Source organism: Crotalus tigris, unplaced genomic scaffold (assembly GCF_016545835.1).
Source record: "Crotalus tigris isolate CLP2741 ecotype Arizona unplaced genomic scaffold, ASM1654583v1 scf7180000018938.1368258, whole genome shotgun sequence".
Lineage (NCBI taxonomy): Eukaryota > Metazoa > Chordata > Lepidosauria > Squamata > Viperidae > Crotalus > Crotalus tigris.
The window spans coordinates 68,551-96,020 of NW_024097283.1; the positions used below are offsets into that span (position 1 = coordinate 68,551).

A 27,470-nucleotide genomic window follows, 5' to 3' on the forward strand; every position below is an offset into this window, starting at 1 on the left:
ATAATGATTTCGGCAAGGCTTTTTTTCTCATAGAATGCCCAGAACGGAGTTCCGGCACCTTTTTTGGATGGAACCTTGTAGGGTAGGCAAGGCGGGTTGTATGACATGTGTGAGTTCCGGCACCTTTTTTTTTTTAGAAAAAAAGCACTGGATTTCGGCATATTTTTTTAAAGTTACTATGAAGCCAAAATCACATTGTATTTAGGGTAGAACTTCTGTCTCCTGATTTACATTCTGCCAGGATGGTTTTGAAAATCAGTGTCTTCTAAACAATAGAAGAAAAGATAACTGTATTGTCTTACAGTATTCATTTTGTCCTTGCAAGGAAATAACTTTTCTGGCCAAGGTAACTAAAGTAACTTCTTCCTATCGCCTGCTTTGCTGGTTTCGCATAACTCATGTGGTTTCCCATGGTTTGTATTGTAAAACAAGAACTGAAAGTTACTTTAAAAGCAAAACAAAAGTATCAGCAAGCGTGTGAATATTACGAAAGAGTTCTCTGCTAAGGATGACTTTTCTTTGGAAACTTTCTGTTTTCTTGAAAGTGCATTGCAAAGCAATAGGTGCTGTCTTTATGTTGTCCTGACAAGGCTTGAACTTTCTGTGGGCAGATTTGCCTTACTCAGGCTGACTGACTGAGACACAGGATCGGGGTGGTGGAGGTGTCTGTGTGTGTGTGTGTGTGTGTGTGTGTGTATTTGTATGGCAGAAGGCAAGCTTATACTGCAGCTGTGCATTGTTGTTCTTGCTTTGTAGTTTAACGAAGAACATCAGTTTGCAGACTTTCAATCCAGCACCTTCATAAAACAAAGCTATATATAGTATGATCACTCCCTTCAGATGGGAGCTTTAGGAGTGTCAATGGAAACATGAAAAGAGAAGCACTTTTCCAGTAACCCAGCAGGAACCTACACAGCTAGCTACCAGCTGTGATTTGGAATGCTTTGGGACAAACTGGAATGAACTTCAGGATAGGGGTTGTTTGCAATTAAGAAATGCAGTGAAGCAGCATTTTAAGATTGGGTGGAAAATACATTCCACAAATAAAACTAAATTCTAATTATCAGCAATTGAAGTTATTCCTATCAACAGAGAAATCTATAAGAGATTCATTACAGGTGGTCCCTGATTGACAACCATTCATTTAGCAAATGGTCAAAGTTACAGCACACTAAAAAAAAGTTACTTATGATTGGTCCTTGTGCTTAACGATTGTTACAGCAACCCCACAGTCACCTGACTAAAATTGGGGCACTTGGCAAGCAGTATGTGTTTACAAGGGGTGCAGCATCTTGGGGTCATTTGATTGCCATTTGCAACCTTCCAAGCCAGCTTTCAACAAGCAAAGTCAGGTTTGCAAATCGTGGCTTGGGAGTCAGGATTTATAATGAGAAATCAGCTTCCTTAATCATGAAGAAATGGCTAGGAGACACTCATACAGATACATAAATTAATTAATTTAGGCAGATTTCTAAGAAACTTAATTCATCCTAAGGCTGAACTGCAGCTGGTCAGTTGTCTAATAGGTAAGGCATCAGTCTAGGAACTGAGAGACTGAGTTCTTGTCCCATGTTAGGCATGAAAGCCAACTGGAAGACTTTGGACTAGTCATTCTTTTTCAGTCCAACCCATCTCACTTTGTTGTTGTGATGAAAATAGGAGGAAGAGTATTAGGAATGTTCGCTGCCTTGTGTTATTTATAAAAAAAATAATAAAAAATTAAAATAAATAAAATCAAAACAAATTAATATTTTAAAAATTAAAAACCTGATGCTTTGGAAACATTGGAGGTGTGCCTTGTGTTAGACACAATTTTTTCCTGACCTTTGTATCCTTGCTATTATTTAAATTTCCTGTAATTTATTCAATCATTTTTATAATATACATTCCCTAATCTTATCACAATCGTACACTGCAGAAGCAATGTCCTTTTAAAGAATTCCTCTGTAATGCTCAAATATTTATGGAGAACTTAAGTCTGAAATCTAGTAAACTGGGGGTCCCAAAATCAAACAGCAACAACAATATCCTCTAACTCTGAGTGCCATCTAGACCAGGGATGTCAAACTCAATTTCATTGAGGGCCGCATCAGCATTGTAGTTGCTCTCGGGGGGGGGGTGGCAGGGTGGGTGCAGCCTACTGGGTGGGTGTGGATGGAGTGGGTGTGGCCTACTGGGTGGGCGTGGCCAGCTCTACATTGTTCGTGTTAAGGGTGCCTGTGGGGGCCTGGGCAGGAGTGGGACAGATCTGAGGGTCTCTGGCAGAAGAGATAGGACCGGGGCAAGTGCCAAGGCATGGTCCACTGGAGTAGCCCCACTGTTCCTCTCAGGCCATGCGGGGGGGGGGGGTTATGGAGCTAAGACTGAATGCGTTTCAGCATAGATGGCCACCACAAAATTGTACATTGGCTCCCGGCTGGCCTGGGCCAGGACGAAGGCAGTGGAGGCCGTTCCCTCACTGTTTCCAGGATGGCTTCACGGGCCACATGAAACCACATCGCGGGCTGCATCCGGCCCCTGGGCCTTGTGTTTGACATGTCTGATGGGAAACACTCTGGCAGGAGGAACAATCAGTCTTGGAATGACCAGTGGGTCTCTTAGCAATAGTGGAATCCCATTGGCTGATCTGTGCAGTTGAACACTTGGCACTTTGCTCTGGGCAAGGCTACCTTCTAGGAACTCATGCCTGTTCTTGCACATCCATGACAGATGCCATTTCTCAGGTGGAATGAGGCTCTTATGGCGACAAGAAAGCAAGGATTGGGTAGGGAAGCAAGCCAAGAGGCTGATGTTATTTAGGGGAGAGAAGAAGCAGTGGGAGTGGCTGATGAAGCTTGCCAACTCTGGCCATCTTACCAGAAGAGGCTCTACTAGGGAAGATCTCCCTCCTAAACAAAGAAGGAAACTGCTTGATTAAGAGACACAAAGCCAATGAGAAAAAGACCAAAGAAAAAATGTCCTCTATAAGTACAACAGAAAAACCAAAACAAGATTTTGACACCGATAGGATGGCATTCTTAGATTATTTATCATATATATGATTCTGAACAAAATATTATATATCAATCCAATAATAAATCCAAGCATTCTGTTCTGATTCCTGAAAAGTGCTGCCAATTAATGGCCAAAGTGAAATGGGTTGTCTTTAAGAGCTGTTTCACAGTAAGTGGTTTTATTTAATAGATGCATGTTTAATGGTAAAGTATGATCCTCCTCACTGTCTCATTTTTGATGCCAGAGAGACCTTTGTTTCATTGTGTGAAAAGTTTCCTCTGTTGTCGCCATCAATAAGGAATGTCTCCTCATGTATTTCTTTTGATGATCTCAGTCTGAGACTTTATGTGCACTAACTTGGAAGTAACCTTAATTAAACTTACTGGTCCGTCTACATAATTACACAAAGGAGACAGATATTCCTGAGAGACATATAATTTGCTTAATGTGGAATCTGTTTATAATTTACTATTTCACAAAATTCCTTTATTAGGCCTGGATTAGGTGCTGTCTTTATGTGACTTCAGTGAAATTTCCCTGAAAAAGAAAAAAAAAAGCTCCCTTTTCCCCCTTAAAACTCAGACAAGATAACACAGACAATTAAAAAGTCTTTTTAGAAAGGTTCAGTTATATTGAGAGTTGTGTGTTAGTTTTTTTACAGGTTCTATAGATTGTCTTCAGCAGGGTTAAACCCAATGTCATAGTGACTTAGTGTTTAAAAGCAATTATAAGCCTAGTACTTTGGTCCAAATGCAGAATTTATATATATTAGTTGATGAAAACTATATTATCGATAAAATATTGTATTATTCATCTTTTCTTGGAAGCAGAAGATCCTAAATCCTTCTTTAACATGCTATTCAAGTGACCAAATGCTGGAATACTGGAGTCTTTTTGATGATCGTCAGTCTTTCTCCCTCGGTATTTTCTGCACAAGAGCAATAAATGCAGATATACTGTATGTGAAACAGGTAGTAATTTATGAAGGCCTGGTACTCTCTGAGCTTGATTATTTGCTTGCAGATGTTTTATTACTCAACTAAATAACATCAATGTGACTAGTGCAACACTGATGATGTTAGCTAGATGGGTAATGAAACGTCTGCAAGCAAACAACCAAGCTCCAGGGACTCCACAATTATTCTTCTATTGGAGACAGTAAATTAAAAATGCATTTCCTCCTTCTTTATAATTTCATGAATTTTAATCTTATTCTTTAGTCAGGAAAGCTACACAGGTAACTTACAGATATTACTACAGGTAGTCCTTGTTTAACAACCACAATTGGAACCAGCAACTGGTGAAGTGATCACTAAGTGAAACCACAACTGTGCTTATGGTCTTATTTCCTTTGCTTAACAGACCTGCAAGGTTGTAAATGGGTGATAAAGTTACTTTTTTAAATCACCATCATAATTACAAATGGTCATTAAATGAATGATAGTGAAGTGAAATGATAGTGAAGACATGACATACCAGTAAAAGTGATAAAGATTGCTACTATTATTACTCTTGCTATTATATGGATAGAATGCTGCTGTGATTTTTGGGCCCTGTGTTGTGAATGAGTGAGTCTATGCTAACTTGGTTTGCTCTTGACTGCAACAAAACAGATTATATTTCAGGTAATTTCGGAGAGAGAGATTTCTTTCTGCCCTTTATAAGCTACTGCTTGAAAACTATTCTGATTTTTTTTTGTTTCTTTGCTCTATTTTGTTTTTTTATGATACTGATAATTTTTATGATACTTTAATTATCTCTTACTGTAAGGACCCACCCCACTTTGCATCTTAAGAAGACAGAACTCTTGGAATAATTCTTCCAACAGGAATCCTTTATTTTATTTTTATTTTTTTATTGAAATTTTTCAAAAGTTTTACAAATAAAAATCCACCCCCCCCTCCCCAACCACCCCACCCCCCCCGACTTCCCAGAACTGAATATAGGATTATTTAACAAATATTTTAAAAATAACATTTGCAATTTATAAAATAATTAATAATAATAATAAAAATCACAGTAATAATATATATAATAATAATGTAGGAATCCTTTATTAAGAAGAAGTGGTTGCAGGCATGCTAGACAGGACTTGGGGTCCAAGCCCTCCCATTCAAGGTTTTAAGGGGTTCCCCAGTAGTCCCACCCAATCAACCCCCCTTCCAGTGATAGTTTCAGGTATCACAATTCCACCCCCTTTTTTCTTTCTTCTGTCTGGATGGAGACTTCAGATAACTACATGAAAGGCAAATACCCTTCTTTGTATGGTAACGCTTTGAGGTTACAATAAACACACATTCAGCATTCAGCTCCTTGAAGTATACTGAAGGAAGTGAGGGCCATAAAGCCCCTTTGTTCTCCCCCTTCTCTCCCTCTTATGGCAGAATCCAGAGAAGGCAGAATTGGGAGTTTCTATATTTGATAATTAAAGATGAAATATAATTGGATTCTGACATCCGGCCCCTCTTAAAAATAAGAGAGATCCACCTGAAAGAAAACACAAGTATAAAATTTAGTCAGGCTTGTTAGGATACTCTGTGTGAAACTTCTTCAATAGCTTCGGGGCTCTGACATGACGTTTATGGACCCACTCATTTTGTGAGGGAGGGAGGTGTTTCCAGGCAACTAGGTACTGAGTTGCTCCATGATATCTCCTAGAATCAAGGATTTCCTTTATTTCGAAGTGTTGTTCACCCTCCACCATGAGTGGAGGTGGTGGTGGGGGGATTTTTGGCCGTAGAGGTGACTGATGCTCTCTTTTCAGCAACCTGCAATGAAAAATTGGGTGCATTTGCCTGAGATTTTTGGGTAATTCTAATTCTACTGTTACTGGATTTATGATTCTTTTAATTGGAAAAGGTCCTATATATTTTGGTCCAAGTTTTTTACAGGGCTGTAGGGACTTTAGGTATTTTGTAGATAAGTACACCATTTCTCCTATAATGAATGGTGTAGGCTCAACCCTTTTTTATCGGCTTGTGTTTTGTATGCCTGCCTAGCTTCATCTAGTGCTTTTCTGACTATTGGCCAGGTGTTTTGTAGTTTCTCCATCCATTCTTTCAGCGAAGGGATCGTTGGTTCGTTTGGGGTTAATTCTGGCATGGGGTTGAAACTTTGACCGGTGGCTATTTGAAAAGGAGTGTAACCTGTGCTGGAGTGGACTGCATTATTGTAGGCAACTTCTGCAAAAGGGAGTAAGTCCGCCCACTCGGTCTGCTGGAAACTAAGAAAACATCTTAAATATTGCTTAAGTACGGAGTTCATTTTTTCAGCCCCCCCATTTCCTTGAGGGTGGTGGCTAGATGTCAGTCCCTGAGTGGTTCCTAAGAGGGATAAAAATTCCTTCCAAAATGCAGACGTAAATTGCACCCCCCTGTCAGAGATGATGCGTTGGGGTGCCCCATGCAATCTGTAAATGTGTTGGATGAAAAGTTTTGCTAAGGCTTTTGCAGTGGGAATCTTTTGGCAAGGGATAAAGTGCACCTGTTTGGAAAACAAGTCCGTGACCGTCCAGACCACAGTATTCCCATTGCTTTCTGGCAATTCCACTATAAAATCCATGGCTATTTCTCTCCAGGGGGCTGAGGGACTTGCCACTGTTTGCAATAGTCCTGGCAATTTCCCTTGCAACCTCTTTGCCGTGGCACATTTTGGACAACTGGCTATATAACTTTCAATGTCCTTTTTCATGGATGGCCACCAAAATTGCCGTTTAATTAAATGTAAAGTTTTTACAAATCCAAAATGCCCTGCTGATTTTGTGTCATGGCAAAGGTGCATGAAAGTTACTCTTTGAGTTGTTGGTATATATAACTTTTCCCCTACCCAAGGCAACCCGTCTCTCATTGTGCACACATTTTTGTTTTTCTGGAACCATTCATCTGTTTCCAAACTTTTTCTGAATTCAATTCCAGTTTGGCTGTCCAGTTGTGGTTTTAATTTGGCTTGGGTTCTTGTGGTTACTGGTGCTGCCAGTTGTGACTCTGCCATTATTGGTCTAGAGTCTGTGGTTCGTGCGCTGTTATATTGGGGCATGCGAGATAGTGCATCTGCCAGGAAGTTCTTTCTTCCTGGTAAATGTTTGAGCTTAAATTGGAATTGGTGAAAATGCTGGGACCAGCGGGCTTGTTTGGGATTGAGTTTCCTGGAAGTTTTCAGGGCTTCTAAATTTTTGTGATCAGTCCACACCTGGAAGGGGATTTTGTTGCCTTCCAGGAACTGTCGCCACGTGAGTAATGCCCAACGTATCCCATAAGCCTCCTTCTCCCATACGGGCCAGCGCTGTTCTGTTTCCGTGAGTTTCTTGGATGTATATGCACAGGGTTGCAATACTGCATCATCATTTTCTTGTAATAGCACAGCCCCCACTGCCACATCACTTGCATCTGCCTGTATTATGAAGGGCTTGTCCATGTCTGGGTGCCTTAGTACTGGTTCGGCAGAAAAAAGTCTCTTTAGTCTCTCAAACGCTGTTTGGCACTCCATTGTCCATGTTAGTGGCTGGCTAGGTTTTACTGAGGATGTTCCCTTCGTTTTTAGTAAGTTAGTGAGGGGCAAGGCTATCTGGGCAAATGAGGGGGATGAATTGGCGGTAAAAGTTTGCAAAGCCCAGGAAACTTTGTAGTTGCTTTCTTGTGCGGGGTGGTGCCCAATTCTAATACTGCTTTGACCTTCTCTGGGTCCATTTCAATGCCCTGTGGGGATATGCGATAGCCTAGGTAGTCTATCCTTTCCTGGTGGAATTCGCATTTTGAGAGTTTGGCATATAGGTGAGCGGCTCGCAGCTTCTTTAAAACCGCTCTGACAAGTTTGACGTGTTCTTCTTTTGTTTCAGTAAAGATAAGAATGTCGTCCAAGTAAACAAGGACCCCCTTAAACAGGTGCTCCCTTAGAACGTCATTGATTAATTGCATAAAGACTGCAGGGCCCCCTTGTAATCCAAATGGCAAGACTTTGAATTGATAGCACCCCATGGGGCAGTTAAATGCAGTCTTCCATTCGTCCCCTTCCTTGATTCTCACGCGATAGTAAGCTTCCCTTAGGTCTAGTTTAGAAAAAATTTTCCCTTTCGATAGGTGTGACAGCATGTCTTTCATGAGGGGCAGCGGGTATAGGTTGCTTTCACTGATTGTATTCAGGGCCCTATAATCCACGCATAAACGTAAAGAGCCATCCTTCTTCTCTCTAAAAAGGACCGGGGCAGCCACTTTAGGCTTGGCTGGCTCAATGAAACCTCTCTCCAGGTTTTTTTTTATAAATCTTTCCATTTCCTCCTTCTCCTTTGGGCTCATGGAGTATAATCTGGGCTTCGGGAGTTTTGCCCCAGGCTTGAATTCAATGGTACAGTCTGTGGGTCGGTGGGGGGGAAGCTCATTCGCCCTCTCCTCACTGAAGACTTCAGCAAGGTCCCTATATTCCTCTGGTATTTCTGTTAATCTTTTTTCCTCTCCTATGGATGCTTTTTCTATTCTTGATTCTGGTAGCCTCCCTTGGGGTTTTAAGTCCATAGGGTCCCCCTTCGGGAATTTGATTTCTGTCGTCCTCCAATTTACCCAGGGGTTCCATTTTTTCAACCATTCCATCCCTAGAATCATTGGGCATTCCATACCTGGGGTCACCACAAACGTTATGTCCTCTTCATGGTTGCCCAGGGAGAGGTGTATTGGCAGAGTGGCTAGGGTAGCTGGCACCCCCCCTGCTATGGATCCATCTAGCTGGCCAAATGAGATTGGTTGTTCCAGTCTCCTGGATGGGATGCCCAGATTCCCCACTAGTGTTGGGCTAATGAGGCAGCGGGTGCAGCCAGAGTCTATTAAGGCTTTCACCTTCACAGCTTCGGGCATGGGGGGGATTAATATAGTCACTGTTTTGAGGATGGGTGTGATGCATCCACTTACCAGGGGTTCGCCCTCCGAGCTGTCATCTGAGGCATCCACCGGCCCTGTGGTGTAGGCTGGAGTTCTTTCCCCTTGGTGAGCAGAAGTGGGGGTTTCTGCAATTTCCATCATTCTCATGGCCGTTTCTTTTGGCTTAGCTGAAGACTTTCCGGGTTTGTTGATTGGGGATCTGTCTGGGTTGTGCTGGGGGGCCTTTGAGCGGCATTCTACAGCTCGATGCCCTTCTCTTCCGCACTTGAAACACCCCATTTGCTTCTTGGCTGTATCCGATGATTTCACCGGTTGGTGTGTCAGCTCAGGCGGGGGGCGGCTCCATTGTTTTCCTCGGCGGTGCCTCTTCAATATGTCGATCTCTGCTTCCTCTGCCAAGACGTACCATTCCTCAAGTCGATGTGGGTCCCCTCGGGGCAGGCAAGCATCATATAGATCATAGTTTAGTCCGTCTTTGAAATGGCCAAGGAGGATGTCTTCTGGCCAATTCAGTTTGCTGGCAATGGCCCGGAATTCTTGTGTATACTCAGCCACCGGGCGTTTGCCTTGCCTCATCATTTTTATCCTTTCACGGGCTTTGCGATCAGCCAGGGGGTCTTCAAATCGTCTTCTCAAAGAGGACATGAAACGGTTGAAGTTACTGAGTTCTGGGGCATTGGAGTCATGCAAGTTCACCACACAATCTGCAGCTGGTCCATCCAGGGCAGATTGCACGATCCGGATGCGGGCTTTGTCGCTGGGAATGTCCTGCCCATATTCCTCCATGTAGCTGAGGACTTGGGTTAGGAAAACCCCAAGCGTGTTGGCTCCCCTTTGAATTTCAACTCCAACGGTGGATGTCTTGGAATGGATCGGTACCTCCATTGTTGGTGGTAGTGTCTTCCGTCCAGATTGCCATCTGTGGTCCGGTAGGGGGTGGGGGCTCCTGGATCAGTAGATGTCCCTGGGGTTGCAGGTTCCACGTCCCCCTTGGTGTCTCTCCCTTTGTGGCTCCAGGAACTGGGGCAGCCGTAGGACTCAGTATTCTCCTCTCCTAGGGAGCTGAGAGTTCTCTTCATCAGGTCAATAGCTTTCTCTAGGATCCAGTCTGAGTACGGTGCCCAGCTTCCTCCCTCTTCACTTGCGTGCAGGTATTTCTCCATCTCCTGCTTCCATTCTGGTTTCTTGGTCCCCCGTCTCAGGGTCACCTTTCTTGATTCCTTTCCCCACTCACTTTTCTTTCCAACGCCCATTGACCAGCGAGGCTTGTGGTCCCGTGTCTCCACCACTTCTTCTCCTGAGGAATCTGACCTCTCGGATCCCAACATCTGGCAAGGTTCCAACTGGGTCAGCGGCTCTCTTTCCAGGGAGTTTTCCCCCTCTCTTGCTCCATTGTCTGACATGGTAAATTTTTGCAAAATCCCCTGGCAAGGGTCTCCCTTCCAGGTGGATTAATTTTGCAAGTCCTGTCTAATGTAAGGACCCACCCCACTTTGCATCTTAAGAAGACAGAACTCTTGGAATAATTCTTCCAACAGGAATCCTTTATTAAGAAGAAGTGGTTGCAGGCATGCTAGACAGGACTTGGGGTCCAAGCCCTCCCATTCAAGGTTTTAAGGGGTTCCCCAGTAGTCCCACCCAATCAACCCCCCTTCCAGTGATAGTTTCAGGTATCACAATTCCACCCCCTTTTTTCTTTCTTCCATCTGGATGGAGACTTCAGATAACTACATGAAAGGCAAATACCCTTCTTTGTTATGGTAAGGTTCTTTGGCTTTGAGGTTACAATAAACACACATTCAGCATTCAGCTCCTTGAAGTATACTGAAGGAAGTGAGGGCCATAAAGCCCCTTTGTTCTCCCCCTTCTCTCCCTCTTATGGCAGAATCCAGAGAAGGCAGAATTGGGAGTTTCTATATTTGATAATTAAAGATGAAATATAATTGGATTCTGACACTTACTGGGGTTTCCCCCCCCACCCAAAAAAGTAATAATCAACTGTAAGAGTCACTTTGGGATGATTTTTGGCTGAAAGAAATCCGAGTTTATCAAGCAAACTTTTGTTCCCTCCACTAAATTCTCAAATAGTTTGGATGCTACAATTGTGATATGTGATATATGATGAAATCAGTATGGAAAATGCACAAGAGGTCTCACTTTTTTGCTCCTTCCCCTAAATTTCTAATTAATCTTATAATCTTGAAGCAGGATGCACATGAAAATGCTCATCTAAGCTTTTAAAAAGAAGAAGCAAAGTGCCATTCCTCAATCTAAGAAAGAAACCGAAAAAACTGGCCTAAATTATTTTGCATCCTTGCCCTGCCTCTACTGCAGCATTCTAGATGAGAAATAATAATTGAAAAATGTTAAATGTAGACCTTTTCTTAATTTGAGGATTGTGCATAGGACATTTTCATTAAAGATGCATTGAGATCACGTGTGTTTGTGTTTGACGTGGCAACTGCAGTGAAATCAAGGTAAATTTCTGTGACTGTAATGAAGTAATCCCCTTTATGGATTACTGCCTTGTCATGGCGAAGGGGCTTGCGTAACTCAATGAAGCTATAAGCTATGCTGTGCAGGGCCACCCAAGACAGACAGGTTATAGCAGAGAGTTCTGACAAAATGTGATCCACTGGAGAAGGAAATGGCAAACCACTCCAGTATCTTTGCCATGAAAACCCCATGGACAGTACTAAAAGGCAAAAAGATATGACGCTGGAAGATGAGCCCCTCAGGTCGGAAGGTGTCCAATATGCTACTGGGGAAGAGCAGAGGGCTAGTACTAGTAGCGCCAGAAAGAATGAAGCGACTGGGCCAAAGCCGAAAGGACGCTCAGCTGTGGATATATCTGGTGGTGAAAGGAAAGTCCGATGCTGTAAAGATTTTTTCTCCATAGAAACCTGGAATGTAAGATCCATGAATCAAGGCAAGCTAGACGTAGTCAAAAAAGAGATGACAAGACTGAACATCGACATCTTAGGAATCAGCGAACTAAAATGGACAGGAATGGGTGAATTTAACTCAGATGACCATCAGGTATACTACTGTGGGCAAGAATCCCTCAGAAGAAATGGAGTAGCCTTCATAGTCAATAAAAGAATAGGAAAAGCAATACTGGGATACAATCCCCAAAATGACAGAATGATCTCAATTCGAATCCAAGGCAAACTATTCAATATCACAGTAGTCCAAATCTATGCCCCAACCACTGGTGCTGAAGAGGATGAAATTGACCGGTTCTATGAAGCCCTACAGCACCTTATAGAATTAACACCAAAAAATGATGTCCTTATCATCATGGGGGATTGGAATGCTAAGGTAGGAAGCCAAAAGATAACCGGAATAACAGGCAAGTTTGGCCTTGGAGTACAAAATGAAGCAGGGCACAGGCTAATAGAATTTTGTCAAGAGAATACGATGGTCATAACAAACACTCTTTTCCAACAACCCAAGAGACGGCTCTACACATGGACATCACCAGACGGTCAACATAGAAATCAGATTGACTATGTGCTCTGCAGCCAAAGATGGAGAAGCTCTATACAGTCAGTAAAAACAAGACCAGGAGCTGACTGTGGCTCAGATCATGAGCTTCTCGTTGCAAAATTTAGGCTTAAATTGAAAAAAGTAGGGAAAAGCACTAGGCCACTCAGGTATGAACTAAATCATATTCCTGATGAATATACAGTAGAGGTGACAAATAGATTTAAGGAACTGGATCTGATAGACAGAGTGCCTGAAGAACTATGGATGGAAGTTCGCAACATTGTACAAGAGGTAGCAACTAAAACCATCCCAAAGAAAAAGAAATGCAAGAAAGCAAAATGGCTGTCTGAGGAAGCTTTGCAAATAGCTGAGGAAAGAAGGGAAGCGAAAGGCAAAGGAGAAAGAGAAAGATACACCCAATTGAATGCAGAATTCCAGAGAGTAGCTAGAAGAGATAAGAATGCCTTCTTAAATGAACAGTGCAAAGAAATAGAAGAAAACAACAGAATAGGGAGGACCAGAGATCTCTTCAAGAAAATTGGAGATATGAAGGGAACGTTTCATGCAAAGATGGGCATGATAAAGGACCAAAATGGCAGAGACCTAACAGAGGCAGAAGAGATTAAGAAGAGATGGCAAAACTACACAGAAGAACTATACAAGAATGAGCTTAACATCCCAGATAACCACAGTGAGATGGTCATTGACCTCGAACCAGACATCCTAGAATGTGAAGTGAAATGGGCCTTAGAAAATCTGAGCAACAACAAAGCTAGTGGAGGTGACAGTATTCCAGCTGAGCTATTCAAAATCTTAAAAGACAATGCAGTAAAAGTGCTACACTCAATTTGCCAGCAAATTTGGAAAACTCAACAGTGGCCACAGGATTGGAAAAGGTCAGTTTACATTCCAATTCCAAAGAAAGGCAATGCCAAAGAATGTTCAAACTATCGCACCATTGCACTCATTTCACATGCTAGTAAAGTTATGCTTAAAATCCTACAAGCTAGACTCCAGCAGTATGTGGATCGAGAACTACCAGAAGTACAGGCAAGATTTCGAAGAGGCAGAGGAACTAGAGATCAAATTGCCAACATACGCTGGATCATGGAGAAAGCTAGGGAGTTCCAGAAAAACATCTACTTCTGCTTCATTGACTATGCAAAAGCCTTTGATTGTGTGGATCACAACAAATTGTGGCAAGTTCTTAAAGAGATGGGAGTACCAGACCATCTCATTTGTCTCTTGAGAAACCTATATGCGGGTCAAGAAGCAACAGTGAGAACCGAACACGGAACCACTGATTGGTTCAAAATTGGAAAAGGAGTCCGGCAAGGCTGTATACTGTCGCCCTGCCTATTTAACTTATATGCAGAGCACATCATGAGAAAGGCAGGGCTAGATGAATCAAAAGTTGGAATTAAGATTGCCGGGAGAAATATCAACAACCTAAGATATGCAGATGATACCACTCTAATGGCAGAAAGTGAAGAGGAACTAAAGAGCCTCTTGATGCGGGTGAAGAAGGAGAGTGCAAAAGTTGGCTTGAAACTCAACATTAAGAAAACCAAAATCATGGCATCCGGCCCTCTCAATTCCTGGCAAATAGATGGGGAAGAAACGGAGGTAGTGACAGATTTTATTTTTCTGGGCTCCAAGATCACCTCAGATGGGGACTGCAGCCAAGAAATTAAAAGACGCTTGCTCCTGGGGAGGAAAGCTATGGCAAATCTAGACAGCATACTAAAAAGCAGAGACATCACCCTGCCAACAAAAGTGCGTATAGTCCAGGCCATGGTTTTCCCAGTTGCAATGTATGGCTGTGAAAATTGGACCATAAGAAAGGCTGAGCGCAAAAGAATTGAGGCCTTTGAACTATGGTGCTGGAGAAGACTCCTGCGAGTCCCTTGGACTGCAAGGCGTTCAAATCGGTCAGTCCTAGAAGAGATCAACCCCGACTGCTCTTTAGAAGGCCAGATCCTGAAGTTGAAACTCAAGTACTTTGGCCACCTAATGAGAAGGAACGATTCACTGGAGAAGAGCCTAATGCTGGGAAAGATTGAGGGCAATAGAAGAAGGGGATGACAGAGAATGAGATGGCTGGATGGAGTCACTGAAGCAGTAGGTGTGAATTTAAATGGACTCCAGAAGATAGTAGAGGACAGGAAGACCTGGAGGAACGTTGTCCATAGGGTCGCGATGGGTCGGACACGACTTCGCAATTAACAACAACAACAAATGAAGTTGGATTTGATTGATATAGCTTGACTTAGATTTCAACAACTGCCAAAGTGACAGATCTAAATTATTTCTAGAAATATAATGGCAATGATACCTGACCACATTATTTCAACACCATCTTCAAAACACTGTACTTTGTCTTATTTTTATTGTATTTATTTTACAATTTTAAAAAGGGGAAAGGATGCAAGCAAGAGAGAAGGAAAAAAAAGTAGAACTCTCCTAACAACCAAAGAGAACAAAACTTTCTTCTAGTGGCATTTAAACACCAAGATTGATGAAGTTTTTATCTCAGGAAGTAGGGGATTTCAGCAGTAAGGAACATGAAGATATAAGCACAAATAAGCAAAAAACAAAACAAAAAAACCACTGGGATTTAGAGGGAGGGTAGAACAATAAAGACAGCAAATATAAAATAACCTCAACCAGACAATATCGGGAAGTTTTATGTCCTGTTGGAAAATGAAAACCACTACAAAGCAGAAAAAGGGGGGGGGGAAAGATGGGCAATAAAAAGATCAAGAAATATGTAATATTTAAAATAAGCAACAGCAATTGAAGAGATTTATAGGCAGGGTATACAGTAACTGGAGAGAGAAAATATATGAAAATAAGGTAAACCCTCAGATCTAAATGGATGTTTCTGTTGATGGCACACTGTGTTCAGCAGAATACAAATGGGAATGGTGGGCTTTCAAGCGAAAGAAAATTGGGATGGGGGCATTTGGGAAAAGGGGTAGGAGATAGTCTTTTCAGTCAAGATTTGCTTATTTGTTATAAGTCTGTTTTTACATGTGTTGTTTTTCTGTTTTGTTCCTATAATTTGAAATGGGAGAAGGAAAGGAAAGGAAAAAAGAAAGGAAGTTTCCAGTTATCCATTGTTAGAATCTATTCTCAGCATTTCTTATCCATAATGTTTCCTTTTCTGGATGTATTTAGTTGAATTTGTGTTCACTTGTTTTGGCTGATGTATGTCCATGAAAGCTTTTTGGGGGAGGCTGGGTGGCCCTTGAGTCAGTGTTGAGTTCTAGCAACTGCCTGAACATGTCACTGCACATTTTTTGGCAAGATTTTGGAAGTGGTTTTCTATTGTGTGATTCCTAGGGCTGAGAGAGAGAGACTGGCCCAAGGCCATGGAACTGATTTTGTGCCTAAGGTGGGACTAGAATTCACAGTTCCCAATTTCTAGCCAGATGGCTTAACAAATACACCGAACTGATCCTCATATAAAACTTATAAACATATTTTCAGTTTTAAACATTGCACGTTCTTGTAGGTATTTCTGTTTTTAAGTTACCAAGTTGTTGAAAGGTAAAATTTACTACAGTATATCTTCCTTTAAAAAAAAATCACATAAATAGAAAAAGAGATATGAAAAATCAGGTTGAATAGAGATATTTTTTTTGTTGTCTGTCTGATGTATAATACCACATAAATGACATGTATACAGGTAGTAGTCCTCAGCTTACAACCACAATGAAAGAGTTTTGGTTGCAGTAGTCATAAGTTTAGTCTTGATTTTACAACCATTTTTATGACAATTGTTAAGTGAGTCACCATGGTGATTAAATGAATAATATGGTCGTAAGTCTAAATCCAGCTTGATAAATTGGCATGTTTTTTGTCAGAAAATGACTGCCAGACTCTGCAGCCAGCCATAAATGTGAGCAGTTTCCTAGAGTCTGGATCCTGGTATCATCCAAGATTCTTGGACAGGGTGGGGGTTTATAGTCACTGTCATCTGGGAGTGTTAATTGCTTTTGGGGTTGCTTCTTCACAAACAGCTAGACATGAGACCTTGTTTGTGAAACTGGACCATAAGGATCAGACAGGATTGTTCCTTGTGCACCACCTTCAGTACTGTGCACTCCAGGTGGTAGACTTATCTAACTCTTCATCCTCCTCCTATTTTCCCCACAACAGCAACTCTGTGAGGTAAGCTGGGGTGAGAAAGAATGGCTGGATAAAAGTCACCCAGCCACAACTTGCAGTCTCCTAGGAACTACTCTCCTAGTTTCTAATCTGGTTCCTTAACCGCTAGACTAAACTAGGAAAAAAATAGAATGAGGTTATTTCATCCTTCCCATTTTTTCTGAGGCTTCTTGATTACTTATCACATAGTTGCATTAAGCATTATTGCAGCACTTATGAAGTTTATAGCTTTACACTTCAGGAATGCAAAATGACTTTATGTGAGTAAGCATCACTTCTGAGTAGTCATAATAGATCTAGGATTTTGAGCAGCATTTAGGAATCTGGCATTTATAATCTTATTACATTTTAACAAATGGAAGGTTACAATCTTACATTTCATTAATCTATAAATGAATTTTGTTGCATCTAATAGGGTTATTCAAGACTTAATGGGCTTTTATATGAATATGTATATATTTTATTAAACATCAGATTTACATATTATGAGGTTTTTTTAATTTTATACTGACCTACGCATTGATCATCCCCTCTACTGGCAAAAATGTCCTGATACAGTCCTGTTTTTTTTATACATATAAAACTTAATCTGCTCTTAAAAATTCTCTTAAAAATCAGGCCTTATAGGATTCATATTTTAGAGGAAAATATGAATATATAATATGCATGTGTAATATTAATATTAAAGTTTAATATTAAAGTTATTTATTATTTTTAAAAATTATGTGGCCACTTAGCCTATATACCCTAACCTGGGTGCTCTCAGAAACACAGACATATTTGCAATGACATTGATAGAGACTGAAATACTAACCCAGTTGGTAGTCCTTTCTTCCCAGTAGTTCAGAGTAAGCTTTTCATCTTATAAAAAGTATTTCTGAAAGGATCATAAGCCATCTGCAATTTATGAAAATTTGAAACTTACGTATTCCTGAAAACAAAATTGCTCCATCAAGACATGGCAGGTATATTCTTAATACAAGAGAAGTTAGCCACTAAAGGCTGTGTATAGCTGAGTTATGCTTCTGAAATTGATCTGGACTAAACTGATATGTTGAAATAGGCATTGATGGATATGCATCCATGATTGCACTACTTCTCAAATACTACCTCTTTTCACTTTACCCTAAAGTAATTTGGATGCACTTTTTTCATCATAAGCCTTTTATTAAATATTCACTCATGATGTAGCAGACTTGGTATTTTATTGAGTATAACTTTGGCAAAGACTATCTAACAGGAATCTGTAGTCAAATCCCAGTGTCTGAAGCAATCCTTCATAAAATTTATGTTCTGTATATTTTTATTATGCACCAGTTTTGAAAACAGTCCATTTCTGGCTGCATATTGTATTTTCTGTGTCATATACAGAAGTGGTGAAATATGATATTCCCGCCATGTCTTAGTGGTAAAAGCAAAGGATATTATTTTCCTTCTTTTAGTCTTCTTTGTACTACAAGCAAAATGTAGATAACATCATCAGGAGAGGATATGCTAAAATCAAATTCATAGGGACATTATACATCAGGGTTTGAAACTCAATTTCACTGAGGGCCACATCAACATTGCGGTTGCCCTTGGGGAGCCAGGTGGGTGTGGCCAGGGTGGGTACAGCCTACTGGGTGGGCGTGGAGGGAGTGGGTGTGGCCTACTGGGTGGGCATGGCCAGCTCTACATTGTTTGTGTCAATGGTGCCTGTGGGGGCCTGGGCAGGAGTGGGACAGATCTGAGGGTCTCTGGCAGAAGGGACCAGGGCAAGTGCCAAGGCATTGTCCACTGGAGGAGCCTCACTGTTCCTCTCAGGCCATAGTGGGGCTGGATGGTGGTGCGGGCTGCCCAGAGCCCTGGGCAGCACAGATCAAATGCCCAGCCTGGCTCTCGAGCACCCGTGGCACCAAGCCCAGCCCCACTTCCCCAAGGGGGTGCCCAGCTGCACTTACCTCCTCCTCAAGGCTGCTGCTGCTGTGCTTGCTCTCCTTAGCCAGGTTGTTCATGATGGGTACCAGGGCAAAGTCAGAGGGAGACTGATGAGTTTCATCATAGATGGCCACCACAAAATTGTATATTGGCTCCCGGCCGGCCGGCCTGGGCCAGGACGAAGGCAGTGGGGGCCGTTCCCTCACTGTTTCCAGGATGGCTTTGCGGGCCACATGAAACCACTTTGCGGGCCGCATCTGGCCCCCGGGACCTTATGTTTGACATGTCTGCTGTACATGGATGAATAGTGAAAGGATAATAAAATACCATTTACTGTGAAAAATATTAACATTATTGGTATTTTGTTCAAATTCAGTACTGGCAGAGACAGCAAGTTTAACACTCCTCAGTCACGTAATATTAGATACATTATGTGTGAGAATATATTTAGCAAGTTTTAAACCTTTGTTCTTACCATGGTGGATCACTTGGCTTTTAAAAGTTCATTCTGAATCAGGACTTTACTTTGTAGATATTTCTATTGGATTTCATTTATGTCTTGTTTTAAAACTGATATATATTTATCTTTTGGAATAAACAAGGTTTAACTGTATAAATAAATGCAGTATGGATGTATGATTTTTTCCCAAGGATCTATTTGTGCAATTCTCTTTATTTCCTAATATTTGATCATAAGAAAAAGAGTGACTTTATGAACGGAATATAATATAGGTTCATTATTGTAATATCAAAATTCTAACATTTGAACTCTATTTACATTTTCTTTTCTACCTTTATATCAGGAGAGAATTTTACAAACATTTCAGTTGTTCTGGAAGTAAATTTGTTTAGATTTTCTCGAACAGTTTTTCTAGTTAAAAATTCACACAAGCCCAGAAGAAGGAATATGAGTTTGGATGAGGATACAGATGTGGTAATGGGAAAAATTAAGGATCTAGTATATAGAGTGAACCTGGAGTGAATATCTGGAGTGGGAATCAGGATTCTAAGAAGAAAATATTTGAGAAAAAATAGGAAATCTCTAAGAACTTAAAGAAAAAAGATTTATAAGAAATCTTTTTTTATACAAGCTCTGGTGGGCTGTTTGTTTATGCTAAGGAGAGGGAAACAGGAGAGTTTAAGGAAGCTGGTTTAAGCACTGGCCATGTTAAACAAGGATCCAAGACAAATTATATTTTGGATGCACAGTGAGAAAAAGAACTGTGGCAAAGTCTCCCTTAGCTTCTTAGATCAGCCTTCTTTATTAAACAGAAGAAGGCTGGCTTAAGAAGCTAAGAAAGATTAGCTAATAGATAGTTAATAGCTGTGCTCACTGGGAATTCCAAGAATTGTTTTTAAAACATTTGGAGGGTACCAGGTAGAGGAAGACTGACAAAAGGATTAGATGTTTGCTACTGGAAGAAAATGGAAGGAAGAAGTAGTCTGGAGGACTGACAGATAAGAGTTAGCCTATTTCCCTGCTAAGTGTGGGTAATGGGGTTGGAATCCAATACATCTGGAAATTGTCAGATCAAGGAAAACAGGGCTGTTGTAATCCTTAAGAGCTGTACTGTATATAAATTAAATGCTATTTCTCCTATGGTATTTCTTAAATCTAAGGAAGTAATGAGGCCCAGGAAGCATATGGTATGGAATGCACAAGGAGAAAAGATCAAATTCCGGAATCTAGTTGTGTTAACGTCTCTGCTACAAATTAAGTACTGAGTTCAAAGCACTTTCTAATATCCTTAGACATAGCTTTTCCCACTTTATTTATTCTCACTGCCTGATATTCTTATAATTCTCTTGCCTTTAGATATGGAAATCTGGAGATCTCAAACTGTGAAGAAGATGGGAGCCAGAACAATACCGAGACCAAAACAGTACTCAGGAAGTAAGTGTTGCATTTCTCTGAACAGCAAGAATCATAGCCAAGGTTGAATACCAAGAAAAGGATGTGGTCAGTGTTCAGCTGGAAATTATACACAAATCAGTTTATTACACAAAGGAATGTAGGAACGTTGTCACAACTCTACAAAAGATCAACATCTTAGAAAAATGAGAAGTTAATTGTCAGAATAAAGCCAAACATAGAAACTAGAATTAGTAGATAAAATACTTGTGGGCATTATCCAACCAAATTAATTCTGATAAGTAGGTTAGGAAATACATACTGCAGCATCCCCCCATTGAAATAAGGGGCTTAAATATGACTGGATTGGTATTCCTTTTGCCTGTTCTTCACAACAATCACAACTTTATTCTATTCTGCTCATTTACTTAACTAAAAATTATCTTAAATTTTATGTTTGATTTAATATGTGAATGATTTCAGCATTGTGCTTAGAGGATTTTAGTCATCTCAATGCAAAATTTCACTGAAACACCCAGTTATTGCATTTATGACAAAGTCAAGCTGGAAGCTGTTTTTAACTATCAACCTTATAGAAAACATATCAGCTTGAAATAGAGAGCATTTTTAGTTTTAAAATGTACGAAGACTCTTTCCCTATAGTTGGGTGTGCTGCACCGGCAATCATCAAGAGGACGTTTAAGCATAATGTCAGAGTCACTGTTACTAAGAGTGGTTCCATCTTCACTGATCTGTTAAGTAAAATACACCGTGTTATTATGGGCCATGCATGAAACAACTTTAGCTTTTCCTCTTCCTCTCAAATATGCATGTTTTGAACGTAAGAATGATTACTTCTCTGAAACAGGGACAGCCAGTAAGGCTGACAGGATGTGAAATGCAAATGATGATCTGGACATATACGAAATGTAAATTGCCTTGATGTTCGGCTTTCTCTGCAATGCTGCACAGTAATTTCCAAAATCACTCTCAGTAAGCATAATGCTCCTTTCTTGTCCCTCATATCAGAGGTCCCCAACCTTTTGGGCACCAGGGACTGGTTCCGTGGAGAGAGATTTTTCCACGGGTCAGAGAGTGTGTGGTTTTGTGTGCTGCCTGTATCGCACAGATGGGGCTTTGCTTGTTTGTGTGGACTGGTTGCTGGCATGCTGCGGCCCGGTAGTGGTCTATGGACCGGGGGTTGGGGACCCCTGCCTCATATTATGTTAAAGTCAATTTTATTCACTTCACAAGTTAATAGTGCAACATAAGTGGCATATATATCTCCTAGAACTCCAGCCTGGATTCATCCATCTGATAAAAGAGATTGCTGTTTTCAAAAGTTCATCACAGAGTAAGCCAGTCTTTTTCTTTAGGAAAGTCAAGGGAAAAGACTTGTTCAACTTTCATTTATAACCCCGTGAATTTAGTATGACGGAGGGAGAAATAATTCGGTGAGTTTCATTACTGAGAAGACTTTTTAACCAAACCAGGTTTCCAAGCACCAATCTCAGAACAACAGTGTACTGCCTATAAAACTTAAACTTCTTACAATAAACAGAAACTTGAGGTTCCTGCTCCAGCATCTAAAAAGGCCCATAGTCTGATTCCTTTGTCCCTTCAGAAAAAGTAGCATGACTCTGAGCTAATTTATTAACCTTTCAGGTCTTGAGAAATGTCCTGACTTGGCATTGACACAATGTCTTTTTTGGGTTAGACTTTCTGATTTTTCAATGTCTGGCAGAAAATAGTCCCTGCATTATTCTCTCCCTCTGCCCTTTTGTCATGAAGTACTCACTGTAGCTTACAAGATAATTTAAACTATCTCAGATATGCCGGGGACTTTGGCATAATATGGTGGAGAGATAAACTGGCCGGGCTTGGCTCCAGCCTAAGCTATTGATTTCCTTCTGGTGCTGGGCAACTCTCTTGATCATTGTATATTTTTTAAAATTCAGCTACAAAATTGAACTGGATTATTGTAGATACCTATTTTTCCTTCTCCGAGACATAGTGGGTATTGAATTCCCTCCTCCTTGTCTCCTATAATTGCCTTCTTTTGGGAAATGATTTAAATTTTAATTTTGAAACTATGTGTTATCTTTTTGCACTTCTATGGCTACCAGTTATGGTATGCGAGTGTCAATATACATATTTTTTTTTAAAAAAAGACCTAGGATTATGGAATGCAAATGATAGTATAAATAACTAACTTTTTTTAAAAAAAAAGACCTAGGAAATTGACTTTTAGATGTAGTAATTAGTTTGTCAAATACTAGAATCTTTGAGGGTAAAATTGCAGGATTACTCTGATTTTTCTGAAGTATCATTGCCTTTGGTTTTGCTTTTAATGATGCACTTTCCAGTTTACTACTTCTGTGTGGTCAGGATTTTGTTGCCTTTGTCTCTTGTTAATTATTCCTCCAGTAAAGCAAGGTGTCCTCTTTCACTGTTATATAAATAATTGCATGAAAGAATGGAGTTAGTTGAAGCAACCATGGAATGAATGTGAAAGACTTCTTTTACAGCCTGGGAAATCCACAGTGAGAGAGCTGTTTTAAGTTTTGTTTGTGTTGAGTACAATCTACGTTCATTCTAGTAAAGGGTAAAATAACAAAAGAAACCACTCTGGCTGACCTAAGGAGAAAAAAGGCCAAATAGTGACAATTAAGAGAACTGGAAAATTGGGGAAGGTTCCAAAACAAGTCAAATTATTTGGACAATGGGAAAAGAGAGGAATGAGGTCAGAGTGGTTTAGTACAGCCCTCATAAATACCAATATCATGAAATTATAGAGACCTATTATAACATGCATCCTTTCATCTCAAGATCCTAAGTCTGTTTTCAGTTTTTTTTTTGTATGGGGCCACATTCTGGACTATCGCCTTGCAGAATATTTATTCTTGAAGGGAATGGATGAATGTAGGATTCACTTAATATATACATATATTCTGCAAAATTACAGTCAGTAATAAAAGGTGATGGTTTTTAGTTTTCTTCAATGAGTGCCGTTATGTGCAGCTTTTAATATGCCACAGTTCGATCATATGTTCATTGACTAGTTTAGTCCTGATAAATATGACTGCCAAATGGATGATTGTATTTTTTTCGGTCTCATTTAAACCCAACAAAATCTGGGTTAATAATAGTTGAGCTCCAAGCTTTTAAATCTTAGGTTTTTCCTCTCCTGGCCTGAATTGTTATGTTTATATCAGTATGGACTACAGAGAAGCTAGTGAAAGATTCTAGACTTCCAGCTAAAAAGTACGGTTTTCTAAAAGTACGCCCATGATTCCACATCAGTTTTTTCAACAAATGGACAGACAAAGTGTTAAAAAATTAAAAAGTCCTCCCCAGGAAAGAAAAAATTCATTTGGTTTATTTTCTGTTTAAGATCTTGGAAACTAGCTCCGTCTGTTTTCAGCTGGCAGAAACAGGGTGTTACTTTTCAGGGACATTAACCATTGAGGCTGCTACATGGTTTGGCCTTCGATCCAGCCTTTTTCCGGAAAGCTTTCCTCCCTAATGAGCTGATTAAACAGTCAGCTGATGGGAGGCCGGTAAGTTATAAGGGCAGTCTGCATAGTTTGTTTTATTGCCTCTGTGTTGATTGACATGATTTTGTAGGGAAACTCAGAGCTTACTGTAACTTTGAACTCTACTAAGAGCGCAGCCATGTGTCTTATGCTTAACAATACTCACATTCTGAGTAGAATACAAAGGGAGAAATTTCACATCTTCCAAACAATAAAATATTTTATTTCCTCCAGGCTGATATGCTTGTACTGTGTATTTAACTGATAACTGATATTCCATTGAAATAGCTGCAGTCTTATCTGCTGGAGAAAGACTATCACTTTCTGAGTAGAGTGGTCATTTTCACATTTCTGAAAAAAGGGTTCACATATATTTTTGTGATTTCTATGATTACTTATGAGCAAATAATTGTTTGCAAATTTATACTGTGCGTGGAAAGTTTACATATATAGAACCAGTGTACCCTGGGAAAAACAATGTCTAGGAGGGGATCATTATAAATGCTGAGCTTTTGCTTTGTTAGACAACTTCTAAGCTCCTGTTGCCCATTTTTATGGCTTTTCTGCCTTTAAGTGCAACTTAGATGAGACAGTTCTTCCAGCTGACAGCAATTTTAAAAAGGAAAGCCTGCTCTATAAAGGATACAGCCATATTGATTTAAAGAGACATTAGGAAAGAGTACAGAAATTCAATTTCATGTAACATTCATACCATGCCCCAAAATAGGTGTTGCAGATTTTTGAGACAGGATTAAACTCCATTAATACTCTAAATATTAAATTTAAGGCTATAAATAGTTATATAAGTAGACACTCCGTCCCTGGGCACCTTTAGACGGAACTATTGCAGTGCGCGTTACATGGGGCTACCCTTGAAGAGTATCCTGAAGCTTCAGTTGGTACAGAATGCAGCAGAGTGAGCTGCATTGGCTGCCAGTTTGCTTCTGCGTCCAATTTAAGGTTTTTAGCCTCTGAATCCTTCTTGGCATGGGACTGGTTATCTGAGGGATTGCCTCTCCTTAGTTACATCAGCCCACCTCACTAGATCTGGCAGGATAGCCATGTTGCAGATACGAGCAGCTAGAGACTTTCCTTAGGTGGATCCCAGGAGATGTGCTTTCTCCGCTGTGGCGCCCCCTTATAGAACATTCTTAGCCCCAAATTAGACTAGTTTCCTTTTGAAATTCCGTAAAACCCTCAAGTCATGGCTATGTTTTCAGGCAACTGGAGACCTGTACAAATGACTCCATTGTCGAGATGGCCATATTTATCCTCCCTGTGCTATGGTCTGTATTTTTTGTTTTTATGATATTTATCAAAAAAGGTTTTTTAAATTTTGTACATTTTTGTTTTTATTTATTGTTTTTATCTAATATTCACCATTCAGAGTCATTTCTGATGAGATGGGCAGCTATATAAATTTGATTAATGAAATAAATAAATAAAATAAACCTCTGTTGATGAAGATGTGTATACACCATGAATCAACTTCCTTTCTCCAGAAATTTCATCAATGCTTTTTTAAAAACTATAATCTTTTTTCCAGTTCTGCACATCCCCTTCACTAATGCTAAGCCAAATTATTGTTTTTTTGCAGAGGGGCTGTTAGAATAGTTTGTTACCAAAACCTTTTGAAGCACATTGATGCAATGCTTCCTGATTATGGGACTTCCAGATATGTGGACTTCAGCTTCTAGAATTCAGAGCAATAATTTTGCTGGCTATTGAATTTTGGGAGGTGAATCCCATGTTTGGAAGTACCCCATAGTGGAAAATACTGCATTCATAAATGAGAATTAGGGAACAGCATTAAGATCCTCATTCATATCCTTGGGCAACGTTCTTCAGTCTTGTGGCATCCAAATGGGCAGGATTACCATTCCCAGTATTCCCAGCAGCGTGGGCTTTGTCCAGGCTGCCCAAAATTGATAGGTGCTGTTCTTTTAACGTATTAGGAGGTTGCTGTTTAAAGGCTTTGCTAAGGCAGAGTGGTCTGAGCTTGGAATGTGCACACTGTAGAGAAAGAGAACAAGACCGAAGTGTTTCCCATCAACATGTCAGTAACAATTTGTTGACTAGTAGTTTTCTGCTGCCCTTTGCAATGTGCATATCGTCACAGTGAGGGCTGTTGAGCTTAAAACAGTTAATACTACAGGATTTATATGGTTTTTGTTTTCCTTTTCAAAGAATAACAAGAACAATCAGTCTTTTAACTTCAGATGTACTTGCAAGTATGTATAAGAGACCTTAGTTACAGACAGAAATCTAGGGCAAGTCTCCACTTGATACTGAGAATGTGATTCAGCCCTGAAATTCTGCAAGAGCTGAGATGTTTTAGCACAGTGTATTGGATGCTGCAAAGTGTGATTTTTAAAAGTTAGTTTTGGGTGAGAATAGAGGAAGGAGATTTTTAAGTACCTTCCTGATTCCTTTAGTTTGGATAGCAACTTTGGGGAACATGCTCATATAGCTGATTTGTATCAGTTTCATGGTGGAGCTGACCTGGCTTTCCTAAGCACATCTTATTATGTATTCATTTAGTTTGTAATATTTATATCCTGCCTAAATCCTAACAAGATTCTGGGCAGGTAAGAACAAGATAAAAGATATAATCCAAACTAAAAAGAAAGCCAAAAATCAGGACAAGACACTATGAAATAACTAAGCCTGAAAGCATATTCAAACAAGTAAGTTTTAACTGGTTTGAGAAATGCAGACAGGGTTGTGGTAATAGGTTGTGGTAATACGTAGTTCTGGTGAGATGGTATTCCAGGAAGTGGGGATCAGAGGTTACAATCCTGAATCAGATACTAGTTCAGGTTCTCCAGCCTGGCTTGGGCTGGCATAGAGTAGAGTAGAGTAGAGTAGAGTAGAGTAGAGTAGAGTAGAGTAGAGTAGAGTAGAGTAGAGTAGAGTAGAGTAGAGTAGAACAGAACATAATCTTCCAGTGTTGGAGCAGTCACAATTTCTGGAGACAAAGTTGGAGCAGTCATAACTTCTGAAGACAAAGTTGTTCACTGATTAATTTTTCTAACTGTCAGGAAATTTCTCCTTAATTTTAGGTTGCTTCTCTCTTTGATTAGTTTACATCCATGCTTCTTGTCCTGCCTTCAGGTGATTTGGAGAACAGCTTGACTCCCTCTTCTTTGTGGCAGCCCCTGAGATATTGGAACACTGCTATCATGTCCCCCCTCATCCTTCTCTTCATTAAACTAGACATACCCAATTCCAGCAACTGTTCCTTATATGTTTTAGCCTCCAGTCTCCTAATCATCTTTGTTGCTCTTCTCTGTACTCTTTCTAGAGTCTCAACATCTTTTTTACATCCTGGCAACCAAAACTGGATGCAGTATTCCAAGTGTGGCCTTACCAAGGCATTGTAAAGTAGTATTAATACTTCACATGATCTTGAGTCTATCCCTCTGTTAATGCAGCCTAGCACTGTGTTGGTTTTTGAGTCCTAAGCAGCCACCGAACCTGGGAACAATTAAAAAGAGACATTCCAAATCTTTGCAGCCCCACAATAGTTTTCCCAGAGTGAAAATTTATTTGGAGGTGGACGGAGATGCTGGCTGAGCCCAGCACATCATTACTTTTTAGAATTATATCAGAATTATAGCACTATTGATTTTAACCTATTTT

General features: G+C 40.3%; 1 protein-coding gene across 2 annotated transcripts in view; it reads left to right on the forward strand.

Annotated features, from left to right (window-relative positions):
• RGL1 (ral guanine nucleotide dissociation stimulator like 1) overlaps positions 1-27,470 on the forward strand; it is a 114,819-nt gene that overhangs the window by 47,368 nt on the left and 39,981 nt on the right. For both annotated transcript variants that reach the window (XM_039357605.1, XM_039357604.1), the window contains exon 4: positions 20,257-20,334. In XM_039357605.1, coding sequence (XP_039213539.1) covers positions 20,257-20,334 — 78 coding nt within the window. The remainder of the gene's footprint in view (positions 1-20,256; positions 20,335-27,470) is intronic.